Below are 14,915 nucleotides of genomic sequence, written 5' to 3' on the forward strand. Positions count from 1 at the left end.
GCGCCTCCCCCGGCCGGCGTCGGGGGCGCTGTGGCCCGGGCCGCCCGCCCCGCGGTGTCCCGCTCGGCCGGCGCCCGGAGAGCAGAGGCAACTCGGCAACCCCGAGCGCGCCCCGGCCTCCGCTCCCTCCGCCGGGGGCGGGACGCGCGGGACACGGCGGGAAGCCTCGGCCTCGGGGACGCTTGGCGACGGACGGCCGCGCGTCCCGCGGCCGGAACCGCTCTGCCGGGCCGAGTCCGGCCGAGAGACGCGGCGGTCGCTCCCCACCCCCTCTGCCGGTCGCTCCCTCCCCTGCTCTCTGCCTTCCTCCCTCCTCTCCACCTCGATCTCCGTCGCCTCTCTCTCTCGCTTTCCATGTTTCTTTCTCTTCTCTGTACTTAAATCTTCTGCTTCTGTCTTCGGCCTATTTTTAATACCCACTCTCTTTATATTTCTATCTGCTCCCTCTTTCCCCTCTGTCTCCTTGCTCTCTCCTTTTTCTTCAGTATATTTTCTCTCTCCTTCCCCCCCCCCCCCCCCCCCCCGCCCCCCCCCCCCACCAGCTCCCGCGCCAGGGGCGACAAGAGAGCTGCCTGGCACCAAGCCTGCGCTCCTGGGTTTGGGGAGGGTCTGGGGATCAGTGACCACACACTTGGCAGCGTTTCCCATCCGCGCGCACACTCGCACTCACACAATCCACCGTGCTTGGAATTTGCTGGCAGTCCACCTTCCTGCTCTGTCATCGGCCATAAATGCTTTGGAAAGGTTTGCCTTCTACCTTGGGCCCCGTCCCTAGCCACGGAGAGAGCCACCTAGTGAAAGGGTGGTCCCTGCGGTTAGAAGGTGACACCCACTCTCCAGGTAACCCCCCACCCGTCCCCGCCAGGCGCCTGCCAGGTGGACAGGGGCAGTGGAGTGGCGGGCGTTTTGCTTCAGGCAGGGTCAGGTTGCCTGATTGGTAAACATGGGATCCCGTGAACAAGTCCTCGAGGTGGCTTCCAGGCAGCGGTGGCTCCTGAGTGCCAGGCAGCTTGTTGGCCCTCGCTGCTGCCACGTTTTCTGGGGGATGGTCACCAAGGCCATGGTGACAGCTTGCCACCTCAGGCTTTGCCCAGGTCTGAATCACCAACCCTCCCCCCACCCCCAGGCAGGACCCGGGGAGAGCGGGCTCTGGGGTGCTCCTAGGTCATCCTGTGTCAGAGACCAAGCAAGGTGCTCCCGACACTGGGGGCCGCTCGCTCCTCCACCACCTTGCCCCCTCTCTGCCGGACCTGAGGGTTCTGGGGGCCACAGTGGCCTGAAGGAGACCTGGTTTCTTTGCAAGGTGGCCCCGGGCGGGGGGGCTTTGCAGTCTGTTTCTTGCTCCCAGCCCTCTCTGATACACTCTTAAACAGCTTGCTGCACATGGGCTGACCACGGCGACCCCCTGTTGGTGCTGGGGAACGCAGTGCCGTAAATCATGAGGGAGATGCGGCCACGGCAAGACACAGAGACGACCCCGCCCTTTTTGACTTTGAATACGACCAGTATTTATGAAGCACTTTGTAAACTGTAGTTGGTCGTACAAATCTAGTTTGGTTCTCTCTAGCTAAGTACAGGTGTTTGTAGTTATGGGTGCTCACATGTGCACACATTTGTCTGTCCCCCGAGGTTCAGGGTGGGGGCTTGAGGTTGGGTGTGGACGGCACTGAGGTTGGCTGGCGTTCGATCTGTCGTGTCAGTTGCAGAGATGAGAGTGTGCGATGATGCCTCCTTCTTCCAGGCTCCCGAGACCCATCCATTAGCCTCCATCAGTCTGCACGTCTCACACGCACATAAGAGATTTGCCTAATATCCCTGGTGTGTGCAAGGGGGGGTGGGTGCTAAAGCTGATGGATTAAGTCTTTTAGTCCCTTGTCCCCGCCCACTGCTGGAATCCCCGTGTGTGGTTCTGGGGTGTAGTCTCAGACACATTCTTCCTTACAAGGGTGCCTGCACCCTGGGTATTTATTACATGACCTTATTTCCAGTTGTGCTGTCTTTCTCAGCTTATATAGTCACATTTGTGTCTCATCAGAATGGGGAAGAGAGGGTATCTCTTCTTGTTGAGTCTTTCCTGATACCCTCCCCCTCCCCCCATCAGCCTCCTCCCCTTCTGTAATGGTATTTGGAAACTTGGGTGGATTTTCTTCCTTCTGAACCTGTTACCGTCTTTCTGAGTGGTGTCTTAGATGAGAGCCGACAGCAGGTTCCTCTGAGGTTTGTCCATGAAAAGATGGCGTGGTGAACATTACCATTCATGTACAGAGGACAGGAGAGCGACAATGGAAGGCTCTGGGTTGGTTAGTTTGACTGTCTTTCTGGCGCTAAAGCACATCAGTTGGGTGCCCTGTTGCAACGTGCACATGGTGGCAAATGCTTCTTACAAAACCTGCTGTTTCCTTCAAATGCAAACCGGTAACAGGATTTACTGACAAGGAAGTCATCGACAAGGAGGTAGATTATTGACTGGTTAGCTATGCTGTTTGTTTACCATCACTAAAAGCGGGGGGCCCCTGGGTGGAAGTCCTTACTTATTTGGGCCAGTTACTTATCCGCCGGGAACCTGTTGTTACAGTCTGATATGTTACATACTGTCTACGGATAGACTTAATCTCAATAGGGGCTTAAAGCCACTGATGGTATTCCAACTTAAGGTAAGGGGGATGTTCCCCAGAAACCCCTACCTTATCCTCGGCTGGCCACTACAGCTTACAGCAGTGATTCCCAGCCCTGGCTGCACTTGACAGTCATTTGGTGGGGGGGTATTTGGGGGGAAAAAAAGAAAAGGAAAATCCCTACTGGTAGCCCAAGCCAGGTTAGAAGTCCTGTAGGCGGGGTCCGGGGATCCTGCATCGTTTAAAAGCTTTTTCGGTTCCGCCGCTGGTTGAGAACCATCAGTTTAGTTTGGGAAAGGGCACGTGAAGAATTTCAGGTGAGAGAGACCCAGGTGAGCCCCAGTTCCGTGCCTCACGACTTGTGCAGCGGGACCTGTCTTCGCTTGTGGCTCTTAGCTTCCTCACATCTGGTATGGAAACCGTCACGGCTGATACCGATGGAGGCTGCTCTAGGAAGCAGTTCACGCGCGTCGCCCGGTCGTGAATCCTCCCAAGAACCTTTATGAAGCATCCCTCCGTTTTACAGGCAAGGAAACTGAGACGCTGAGAGATCAAGTAACTTCGCCAAGGTCCGAGGAAGGGGTGGGGCCCTGGCACTTCCAACACTATTTATTTGACTCCCGGCTCCTTTCTCTCAGCAGCTAGGCTATCTGTGCTATCTCCTGCCGCTCAAGGCTGTCAAATGTTTCTCTAAAATGCCCAGCCCCTCCCTGTTGCCGGCAGAGACCGCGTCAGGTTAGGAGGGCTGTTCGTTGGACACAGGTCAGTTAGGCAGGAGTTGAAGTGTGCATGGGAGGTAGTGAATGAGCATGGTGTGGGACAGAACTTTCTGGGCCTGCATTCTGTTATCCCGGGGCCAAGTCCATGAAGTCTGTTTCCCAGAGAGCCCTTCTGAGGTGGCCCGGGGTGATGGCGGGGTCACAACAGGTCTTTCTGTGCAGCATTGGGTTTGCCTTGCAAATGGGGAACTGACCCTGTCTGCACCTGCAGCTGGCCATCCGTCTGTCCTAAACAGCCCTTTCATTTGTTTCCCTGGAACTTAGCATTGAAGCATGATCACCTGCTTGCCGAAAAAGAATGCCAGTGACGTGGCATCTTTTGAAGTTGTCATTTTCGAGTGCCTTTGGGTAGAAGAAAGCTTGCAGGAGGTGTGAGAGAGCCAGCAGCATCTTCTAACAGGTTATTTCCTGAGCATGGGTTGCGGGTGTCAGTGTGGTGGGCGAGCTGTGGCGTTCCTGCCTGTGTCCGCGCGTTCCACGTTATCAGGGAGGTGAGTCATTTCGTCTGGGGAGTGGGGCTGGCATAGGAACCCTAGAATGCAGCCTGCTCTGTCCAGGACGACAGACCCTGGCCTGTCACCGGAGGCTGTGGCTCACTCCCCTTACCAGCCGGCCTCCTGGTCATCATCTGCTTTCCTGTATCCACTTACACATGGGGAACACACACGTGGCCAGTGTGCGTTATGTACTGGTAAGTCGGTGGGGCTGGCTGTGGACGATCAGGCCTTAGCTCAGGTGCTGCTCAAGGACACGGACTCTGGCTCCCCGATTCAAACAGACCCCTGTGGACCCTAGCCCCAGCGTCAGCCCTCTGCTTTCATCACAGCGTTTATCCCGCTCCGAAATGACTTTGTGCGTCTGTTAGCTCGTACATTGTCTCTTCCCCACCGCAGGCCAGATGCTTCCCAGCACAGGGCGGTGTCCACATAATGCTCTGTGCTCAGGGGGCGCCTAGCACCTGTGTCTGTTGAGTGAATGAGTAAATGGAATGACAGAGTTGAGGGTGGCGTCCCAGAACGTGGTGGTTTTCTGCGATCTCTTACTCGAGTGACAGCCTTAACTCTGGATGACACTTTTAGCTTGAGCTCCGTCCCTCCCGTGCCCCACCCCAAACTGCAGCCAAGATGTTTATGGTCTGTTAACCCCTCGGTCTTTAAACAATTGCTTCTTTAGCCCTTCAACATAGTGAGCATACGTGTATCCCCTTAAACATGCTTAGGTTGACATCCAGGTTTCACGTCTAAACACATCTGAGGATAAAAACTCTTTGCCGGGGGCGGGAGGGAGGTCCGAAAAAGGTTAAAATACTAAATGTTTGTATACGATGAAATGAAGCACACAAGAACTTTTTGGAAGATTTTGTGTTAAACTCCACGCTTATCTTCCCTAATCCCTGTGCTTGTTGGGGGGCAAAGAGGAAAAAGCAGAGCTCCGGGGAAGACGGTGTGGGAGGTGGAAGGAGGCGCTCTTCTGTGGGTTAACAGGATCCCCAGAGAAGAAGAGACTGAGGGTCTGGGGGGAACTGAAGCAGGGGCAGGTGGTTATAAGATGAAGACACCTGAGATGGCCTGTGAGTTTGAAAGAAGAACATGTTAGGATTCAGGGGGCTTAGTCAGGAGGTTTCCCTGCTCTGTTTGAGACCCAGGAGCGCCTGGTTGGAATGACAGCCACAGCCCGCGTGCAGCTCCTCCAAATCTTGTGCAAGGAGCCAAAGGAATAGGGAGAATGGCCTCTGCTTTGCCAAATAAAAGAGTGATGACTTATTTGGGTTTGAGATTCAAGTTGAATTTTTGGCTTACGATATTTACTCTGCCATGTCTTTATGGGATTTTCCTCTCAAAGCGTCTCCTGCCAGAGATTTGCGCATGTGGTTCCTTGATAGTAGAACTAATCCCCGATTTGATAAATCAGTCATCCTCTGTCTCTGCTCACTTGGCGTGCGTCCATCAAAAGTATTCCATGCACGTGCCCGGCTGAGGGGAGGGAGGGAGAGGGAGCACGCGTCCGTCCGTCCCTGCATGTTTGGACGCTCTTGGGAGCAGGGGCACGGTGGGGACATCAGATAAGACCAGGAGCCGGCGGTGGCTTGAGGGAAGGATTGGTAGAGTCGGTGCTTCCAGGCGACTAAGTGAGACGACTTCTCACGTGTCACCTGCGGCTGCCCCGATGCACACGGGAGCGCGTTGTCTTCTGTCCCCGCCGGTTTTCGAGAAGCCCATCACTTTTCTTGGGACTCAAGAAAGTCCACTGGCGGTTTTGTGCTCCACTTGTGAGCTCATACCGGGCAGGGAAATGCCTGTCTTCTAGGAACGTGTTTGTTCCCAGCTACTGGGAGCTGGAGAATCCCAGCCAAGTGCTTCTGTGGCTCCTACATGTCTCCTGGCCTCCTGATGGCCTTTCTTCTTCCTCCTCGCTCTGCATGGTCTAGAACATGAAGAAACAGCCCCCTCTGTGTTCCATTTGCTTCCTCTCTGCCCCCAGCCCACAGGCACAGGGGGGGCAGATCCCGGAATAACGTGGTGGGTGTTTGGGCATGCGATCTCAGTTTGGTCATAGGCTGAGTATGGGACCGTGTTGGGGCGTCCAGCTTAGGGAAGGTGTCCTCTTTGAAGCCTGTGCCTGGCAGTGGCCTGGTGGCTCTCCTATCCCCATCTGGCACTTGCTGGCTTAGAGACAGAGCCCCTGTCTATGTCTGACATCCGCCTAGATCTGCGGTGCGGTCCCAGGAGCTTTGCCTCATCGGGGTGACCAGTGCCCGGAAGCGATGGCACGTAGCTGGCCAGGAGAGCGAGGTTGCCTGTGGTGCCCAGCGAGCACCGGGCAGTGTTGCTGGCCCGGGAGGGAGCAGGCGGCCAGTCTCGTGCTCTCAATGGGCAGCCCCTGCCACTCTTGTCACCAGATGCTGGAGTCTCCTTAGAGTCTCAAGCATAAGACACCAGCCAAGGAAACACTGCACCTTAAGTCTCCAGAACAGGGTTCTTTGGGCTGCTTTCTTAAAATCCAGCGAAAACCTCTCTCCCTGGTGTTTTGTCTTATTATTGGAACATTTCTCCTACCGTTAATCTCACCCCCACTGGTGTTGGGGAATCCCTTCCTTATAATGCTTTCTGCTTTGGGGTTAGTAGCGGGATTCCTGGCTGGGTTTAGGGCCCTCAGGAATCAGGTTGGGGATCTGGGGCTGGGGCAGTCCCCCTGCCACGCGTGACCTGAAAGCAAGATGGAGATTTGTGACTGGGCTGGGGCGGGGCTCTGGCCAGTAGAGGTCCGAGGCGTTGCTGGACTGTAAAACGCCCAGGGCTTTGAGGTGGGAGCAAAAAAGGCATTTCTGCGGAATTCTTGAAGGTTCGTTGTGGGGCACACACTGCTTCGTGGCTGACACCTCGCTCTGTCCTCTCCCCAGCCTGTGGGCCGAAGCTGACCAACTCCCCCACCGTGATCGTCATGGTGGGGCTCCCAGCCCGGGGTAAGACGTACATCTCAAAGAAGCTGACTCGATACCTCAACTGGATCGGCGTCCCCACGAAAGGTGAGGCCGTGTGTCAAGGCCAAGGTGGTTACCTGGAGCCTTTCACTCTTGCTCACCAACCCCTGCGACCAAAACCACGTCCCTTCCGCCTCCACCTGCTGGGACCTGCCGTGCAGGGCCAGTCTTGGGCTGGCCTGTGCCCACAAGCATGGGGCACCCTTTTGGGCCTTGTCACTTGGTACACTCTATACGTATCCTCGCTTGGCGTTGGGATCTTTTCTTTTCCTGCTCTGTCGTTCCTGCTGCCCCACAACCTGCTCAGCCCTCGCCACCTTCAAAAAGCCTTCTCTGGCCGCATGGTCTGTGGAGATCTGGGCCCTCCCCTTTTTTATAAAATTTATTTTTGATAGAGAGTTTGCGGGGGAGGTACAGAGAGACGGAGGGAGACCCGAGGATCTGATGCAGGCTCTGTGCCGATGGCAGTGAGCCTGATGTGGGGCTTGAACTCATGAACCTCAAGGTCATGACCTGAGCTGAAGTCGGATGCTCAGCCGACTGAGCCACCCGGGTGCCCCTGTGCCCTTTTAAAGTACTCTAGTACTCAGTTGTGACATTCTTCTACTGGTTGTCGTCAAATGCTCCACACCATCGGCTACCTTTGTATGACTCTTGGCCTGGTCTTCCCGACTACACCGGAAAGGTGGTGAGGTGGGGGACTAGGTTTTGCATCCGCTGTCCCCCACGGTGCCCGGCGTGTTGTGTCATACGGTGCACGCCCCGTAAATGCTCCACGCTTCCCTGGGGCGCAGGCTGCTGGCTCAGTAGGTGAATGGCAGATCTGGGCCCCGCGGCACGCGTGAGACCCTGCGCTGTCCTGGGGGATCGTGCGCAGGAATCACTGCCCCTGTTTCCGCGGGACCCGTGGCAGCCGCCCCTCCGCGCAGCCTTAGGACGCTGCACCTGCAGACGGGGCAGTGGAAGCCAGTCCCTGGGAAGGTAGAGCGGCCCCAAGCAGCGTCGGGTCTGGGGGAAGCTGGGCTGCCTTCTGGGCTCGCAGCCCTGGGCGTGGAGGTCCGCTCTCCCGCCTCCGTGTCTCAGCAGAACCTCATTCAGGTTGGTGTTGCTGTGTAGGCTCGGTTTCCTTTTTTAGAGAGAGCTCCCAGATGTTGGTGGCTCCTTCTTCCTGGGGGGTCAGCTAAGGTTCCCGCCTTTGTCCCCACAGTGTTCAACGTCGGGGAGTACCGCCGGGAGGCCGTCAAACAGTACAGCTCCTACAGCTTCTTTCGCCCCGACAACGAGGAGGCCATGAAAGTCCGCAAGTAAGGCCCGAGCTGCCGTGGGGACCTGGGCTTGGGTTTGCTCGGCTTCCCGAAGCCGGGTTCTGTCGGAGAAAGAAGAAGCTGGTCTGCAGCGTGGCTCCGCTGTGGCCATGACATGTGACCCCACCTCGGGGTGTGTTAGGATGAGGCGCCGCCTCCGTGAAACTCACTGCCTCCTCTGCTCCCGGAGGGTCTAACTCGGCCGCTGGTTGATACAAATCAACAGCAGTGTCTCGTTGGGAGTGAACAAGGCCATTTTTGCGGAAAACCTTCCGCTTCCATTTGGAGAGGATTTTTCTTGTAAGCCCAGGGTGGTTGTGAAACCCAAGTGCCGTGGCGCTCAACCCTGACAAGTGTCGTAGGGTCACCTGGGAGCCTGGGGAGATCCGGATGTGGGCCGTGCCCTGGACAGAGCCGTGAGAATCCATGGGCCGGACCTGGGCGTCAGCTCTGTAAAAGCTCCCAGTGAGATCTCGGGGCGCAGCCCGGGCATGAGCCCCATTTCCCACGGGCAGCCGCAGCCGCCTGTCTGCGGGGCTGGACTGGGAGCCTGTGGGCCCGAGTGGACTGGGCCCCGCAGCCCCGGCCGGCCTGGCGGTTTCGTCACTCTGCTCGCTGGGATGAGCGGCGGGTTGCTGGGCCTTCCCCCGCCGGACGGGCTGGCGTGACGCGTGCTTTCTCTTCCTGCCTGTTGCAGGCAGTGCGCTCTGGCTGCCCTGAGAGACGTCAAAAGTTACCTGACGAAGGAAGGGGGCCAAATTGCAGTAAGTCCGGGGACGGGGTGCCAGCTCTGTGTCCGAGGCCATAGCACACGGTGCCCTGGGGAGACAGAAGTGTAGACACTGCCCCGGGCAGTGCCGAGAGCCGCCGCAGGGACACCTCGAAAAGGGACGAGTGCCTGTGGCCTGAGAGTTGAGGGGAGCGACGGCCTAGAGCAGCACGGGGGGGGGGGGGGGCCAGGAGAGTGGTTAGCTGGGGGCGGACCTGGGGCACGGCTGGCGCTGTGCTCTGTGCCCACCCCTCCTCTGTGTGCTGGGGGGTGGGGAGGGGTGGACCCGGGGTGGGGGCTGCCGCTGCGGTAGCCAGGGGTCCCTTCCACGTGCACCCTCCCCTGTGTGTAGCTGATGTTTGTTGGCTCTAAGTACCCTACTGTTCATCTTGAACGTGGCCTCTCTTCACGGCCCTACTGTCTCCCCATCAGGTGTTCGATGCCACCAATACCACCAGAGAGAGGAGACACATGATCCTTCATTTTGCCAAAGAAAATGATTTCAAGGTGAGTGAAACTTGCTCTGGAGCATGCGGGAGCAGGGAAGGCAGCTCGGGGACGGGCTGAGTCCTGTGTCTCTGCTCCGGGCCTGGTTCTCTACCTCCCGCTGCTCTTGTTCTGCTGCGGACACATTGGGCCTTTCCTGTGGGGGCTCTGGCCGGGAGGGGAGGGGGGGGACGGTTACCCAGACTAGGGTGTGGGATGGGCAAAGGACGCAGGGTTGAGCAGGTAGTTCTTTGTATGTGTTTGGGTGTTCGTAAATGGGGTCCTTCCTCCTCAAATGAGGTTGGTGACATCACAGGGACACCAGCATCTGCGCTTTGTGTGTGTGTCACATTTGTGGTTTTCTAACTTTCCTCTTTGCTTTCTTCCAGGTGTTTTTCATTGAGTCTGTGTGCGATGACCCTATGGTTGTGGCCTCCAACATCATGGTAAGACAACGTAGGACTCCACTGTAGGGCGACAGTCTGAGAAAAGTGGGGAACCAGCTCGGGCCCAGAGCAGTAACTAGACACTGAGAACGAGCCGGCTGTCCCAGCCTGTTGGTTTTGTCTGAGTCGTGGGACCGGGAAGGTGGGAGGTGTCGAGTGGTGTTTAATTTAGAAGCATGTTCTGTGACCTGCCCTGGCTTTATCTGGGGTCCTTGCAGGCAGTTGGCAGAAAGCAGCCTTTGCGGGACCTAAGAGATAAAAAGCAGGGGCCTGGGAACAGTTTCTGCGAGTGGCAGTAGCTTGGCAGCTGGGTGGGGACAGGGCTGCTTGGGACAAAGGGCAGCTCATCCTTCCAGAAGGGAAGGAAGGCAGCAGGCTGGACTCTCTTTAGCTGTGAAGGTCCCCAGTAGAAAAGAATGACTGTGTGTTGATAAAACTTCATAGGACACAACAGACTGAAAGGCAGAATCCCCAAGTGTGGGAAAAACGGGGGCAGTAAAACTATCTTCCTGCTGATGTGTCCGTAGCATACCCTTCTCCTCGCCCTGTGCCGAGGGGAGGTTGCCCAGATAAACTGAGGGTAATTGGCAGCTTAATTTGATTAATTCTTAAGTTTTGCCGCTTGAAAGCAATATACCATAAATGGAAGCCGTTACCATGAAGACTTTACCACAGGTCATCTCCTCATGTAGCTAATTTTCTGTGCAGCTTAAATACATGAGAATAAGCCGCGTCTGTAATGAAAAGCAGGTCTGATGCTTCTACAGGGAATGCTGGGGTTTGCTGCGTTACAAGCGCGCATCTTTAGAGGGTTGCTGAGGATTCATTGGCTTCCGATGTTGGAACTTTTCTCTAAGGCAGTGGGAATGTGTACAAGCATTTCTAAGAACGGAGTTCATAGCTCAGAAAGGGCTGTTCACATTGCGGAAAACCCAGATGCGTTTCATCGGGTCCAGAGGAAGAGGCCCAAAGGACGGGGAGGTAGAACAGAAGTTGCTGTAATCTGGACAAAGGGTTTTGCTACGTTCCTTTAGTTTCGTTCTACTAGCTTCGTCTTGGTAGCAAAGCATAGCGTGGACGCAGAGTGCATTTTCCGCAGTGAGCAGTTAGCCCGTGCATGGCTAGGAGCTCACCACCGATCTTGTCCGTGTTAACACATCCAGTCGTTCGCCCCGACCCTCCGGGTTCAGGAATCTTGTGTCTCCGATTAAGCCCCAGAGCAGCTTTGCAGGGTAGGCCTTCCCAGCATGCTCTCTGGCGGTGGCCGTGCTAGGGAGAAAGGGATTTGGGAACTTAGATTGTTTTTCATCGTGGTAAAATATACAATTTACTGTCTTCACCACGCAAGTGTTCAATCCCGTGGCTCTCAGCACACTCAGGTCTCTGCACTGTGGTCACCACCACGGATGCGCAGAACCTTTTTATCTTCCCAGACCGAGACTCTGCACCCGTGAAGTGCTGACTCCCCACCGAACTCAGGTTTTGTTTTGTAGTGTTTGTGTATTTATTGTGAGAGAGCAATCACGTGAGCTGGGAAGGGGCAGAGAGAGAATCTCAAGCAGGCACTGCAGTCAGTGCAGAGCCTGATGCAGGGCTCGGTCTCACGAACCGTGAGATCATGACCTGAGCTGAAATCAAGAGTCGGACACTTAATCGACTCAGCCACCTCGGTGCCCCTGAACTCGGTTTTTTGTTTTTAAGAATATATATATTTTTGATGTCTTTATTTTTGTGAGAAAGAGAGAGTGTATGTGAGCAGGAGAGGGTCAGAGAGTGAGAGAGACAGAATGTCTCCGAGCTGTCAGCACAGAGCCCGACACAGGGCTCAAACTCACGAACTGTGAGATCGTGACCTGAACAAAGTCAGACACTTAACCGACTGAGCCACCCAGGCGCCCCTGAACTCGGGTGTTTGAAGAGTGTCTGCCTCTCTCCTGGCAGTGGTGGTGGTTGTAGAGGAAAAGAGCACGTGCAGTAACAAATTTCGCTAAAATTTCGCTAAAAACCCTGCCAGGTTTCTCAGACCTACTGTTCACTTACAGGGGATGGGTGAGTCCGAGGGCTGTTTCTTCTGCTTTCTCTTCCCATAAGAGCAAACCTTAGAAAGGACTGGGCCCGGTGGAGAAGCACTAGTTGGGGAGCAGTTACAAGCATGTGGTGCCCCATCCATGGGTGGTGGCAGGAAGAATCCTGCCTGGCGCACAGGGCAGGGCATCACCCGCAACTCGGGAGCGCGCCTTCGCTGACCGACAGCCTGCGCTTGATGTGGGGAGTGCTGCAGGTGTGCATCCAGAACTCGAATTGAGGCTTGGCGGTCCGGGGATGACCTGGCTACCGGGTTGACCCCGAATCGTGGCCCCATTCGGATGTGTTCAGTAGAAGCCTGTGGCTTTCCTGTGTACGTCTTTCCAGGGAGCGATCCCCTGTCCACTGTGGGTGCTCTGCCTGTGTCATCACTGGGTTAGAACTCAAGCCCCGGTGTATTTCTTTTTTTCTTTTCAACGCTGGGTGGGATCATCGTCACTCTGAGCTGGTCTGTACTTTCCCTGTTTGTGAGCCCCAAATCCCGCTTCGTCTAAGCAGAAAGCCTTCCAGCGTGATTCATCAGCTGCCTCTTTGTGGTGTTACAGGAAGTTAAAATCTCTAGCCCGGATTACAAAGATTGCAACTCAGCAGAAGCTATGGACGACTTCATGAAGAGAATTAGTTGCTACGAAGCCAGCTATCAGCCCCTCGACCCTGATAAATGTGACAGGTAATAACGAAGAGGTGACTGTCTCTGACTCTTCTGCTTTGGTAGAGTTTGTTTGTTTTTTAGTGTTTTCGTGCTGTCCGTACGAAGCACTTGCTCCTGGATCCTTTTATAAACTGTCTTTTAAAACATCTTTAAAAAAATCCTTGATTGCGTGTTCCATGGTGACTGTTTCCGGCACTAACTGTAGCAGCACGGGAAGTGCACATGTGAGCCCCGTCTTGCTCCTGTCCCCTTGACATGCGTGTCCTTTCTCTCTGCTCTGGTCTCCCGCCTCCCTCTCCCCTCTTCTGACCACACGCTGCTGCGGATAGTGCCCACTTGTCTGTCTCTGAGAACACAGATTCAGTCTGCGGCCTCCCCTCGTGGGTCTGTCGGGGCTGAGTCTCTGCCATCGGCCGGGGCCATGGGGGTTTACACCCGGGCCGGCTGGGCTGGGCTGTGCTATCAGCAGAGTTCCGATCGGCTGGTCGCCTTCCCCGGCAGGGACCTGTCCTTGATCAAGGTGATTGACGTGGGCCGGAGGTTCTTGGTGAACAGAGTTCAGGACCACATTCAGAGCCGCATCGTGTACTACCTGATGAACATCCACGTGCAGCCCCGCACCATCTACCTGTGTCGGCACGGCGAGAGCGAGCACAACCTCCAGGGCAAGATCGGAGGGGACTCGGGTCTGTCCAGCAGGGGCAGGAAGGTAGGGGGAGCCGGGGGCAAGGCGGGCTGCCGAGGGGCTGGGTGCATCCCGTGTGCGCAGCGTGCGTGTGTGTGTGTGTGTGTGTGTGTGTGTGTGAGATAGTGTAGTCACGCCCCTGACGCGGAATGAGACCGGTCTTGCTCTGCTTCTCCAGGAGGGGCAGGAGCCTGAGTCAGGCCGTGTCCCTCTGTCCCACGCCCTCGCAGTTTGCCAATGCCCTGAGCAAGTTTGTGGAGGAGCAGAACCTGAAGGACCTCAAGGTGTGGACCAGCCAGCTGAAAAGCACCATCCAGACGGCGGAAGCCCTGCGTCTCCCCTACGAACAGTGGAAGGCGCTCAACGAGATCGACGCCGTGAGTGCCGGGGCCTGGCCTTGGCCGTGGGGAGCGGGAGGGCACGGAGGTCTCTCCCCTGGGAAACGAGAGCCCTCGCAGACCCGCACGTGCCATGTTGAGCGACTCCAGGTGACGTCTGGGTGTTCCCGCCAGGGTGTCTGTGAGGAGATGACCTACGAGGAGATCAGGGACACCTACCCTGAGGAGTACACTCTGCGCGAGCAGGACAAATACTACTACCGCTACCCCACCGGGGAGGTACGTGTGCCCGCTCTCGCCCGCGTCACTCGGTGCAGCCGGCGTGTGCTGTGCGCACGGGAGCTGGTGACAGGCCAGGCTGAGAGAGGGCCGCCGGGGGGCCCGGGTGGCCCCATTCGGGTAACTGTGCTCAGCAGCCACGTGCTCCGGGAGGAAGGGGCAGGAAGGGCTCTTGCATCCCGCCTGCCCCTTACGCCTTCTGGTGCCTGTTCCCGGCACTCTCCCTTCCGAATCCAGTTTTCCTAAACTGAACCTTGTAAACGGCTCCAGGAGAGGCACAGGTGTATTTTCCTTTGAGCACCAGCGAGAGATGTGTCTCTCAGATGAGCCCATGGTGACGTGGGAGGCAACAGCAGTCAGGGGTGATGGCTCACCCTGTGCACGGGTTCCCCTTTGACTGCAGACGCGATGGCAACTGTGTCATCTCAGGTCCCGTGCATCACTGATTCGCTGAGGGAGCCCTGGACGCAGCCTCCGGGCGATGCTCTGGTGTCGGCTGCAGGCAGCCTGGTGACACCTGGCAGGTCCTTGCTGTCTGCGGGCCGTCTCGGTTGTCTGTCACGTTTCAGTTTCCTCCTGCTCAGGGCGCTCACCTCCTCCGTGGCGCTTGTTCCCGGAACCTGATTACTGAGAGAACAAGGGAGACCACAGAGGGATGGGTGTGAGCAGGAACCTTGGTAGCCTTAAAAGTCACATGCCCACCCATTTTTTTCAATTTTTTTTTTAATTGAGCGAAAATTCACACAATATAAAACTCACTAAAGTATACGATTCAGTGGTTTTTAGGTGTATTCATAGTACCGGGCAACCATTACCACAAATTCTAGAACATTCCATCATTCCCAAAAGAAACCCTAGCCTGTTCCCCCCTCCCCCAAGCCTTGGAAACCAGGGGTCTACTTCCCGTCTCTGTGGCATTGCTTACTGTGTACGTTTGACAGAAAGGGGTCATACGACATGTGGTCACACTGTGTATGACTTCTCTCACTCAGGGGA

At 56.2% G+C, this 14,915-nt stretch overlaps 1 protein-coding gene across 8 annotated transcripts in view; it reads left to right on the forward strand.

Moving 5' to 3' along the window:
- PFKFB3 (6-phosphofructo-2-kinase/fructose-2,6-biphosphatase 3) overlaps positions 1 to 14,915 on the forward strand; it is a 952,670-nt gene that overhangs the window by 49,381 nt on the left and 888,374 nt on the right. For all 8 annotated transcript variants that reach the window (XR_007456894.1, XR_007456893.1, XM_049626792.1 and 5 more), the window contains 9 exons: positions 6,795 to 6,920; positions 8,083 to 8,179; positions 8,877 to 8,943; positions 9,381 to 9,455; positions 9,824 to 9,880; positions 12,511 to 12,635; positions 13,119 to 13,326; positions 13,533 to 13,679; positions 13,815 to 13,919. Coding sequence is in view for 6 of the 8 variants with exons in the window: in XM_049626792.1 (XP_049482749.1) it covers positions 6,795 to 6,920; positions 8,083 to 8,179; positions 8,877 to 8,943; positions 9,381 to 9,455; positions 9,824 to 9,880; positions 12,511 to 12,635; positions 13,119 to 13,326; positions 13,533 to 13,679; positions 13,815 to 13,919 (1,007 nt within the window). In the remaining 2 variants the exon portion in view is untranslated. The remainder of the gene's footprint in view (positions 1 to 6,794; positions 6,921 to 8,082; positions 8,180 to 8,876; positions 8,944 to 9,380; positions 9,456 to 9,823; positions 9,881 to 12,510; positions 12,636 to 13,118; positions 13,327 to 13,532; positions 13,680 to 13,814; positions 13,920 to 14,915) is intronic.

The sequence above is a fragment of the Panthera uncia genome, chromosome B4 (genome assembly GCF_023721935.1).
Source record: "Panthera uncia isolate 11264 chromosome B4, Puncia_PCG_1.0, whole genome shotgun sequence".
Classification (NCBI taxonomy): domain Eukaryota; kingdom Metazoa; phylum Chordata; class Mammalia; order Carnivora; family Felidae; genus Panthera; species Panthera uncia.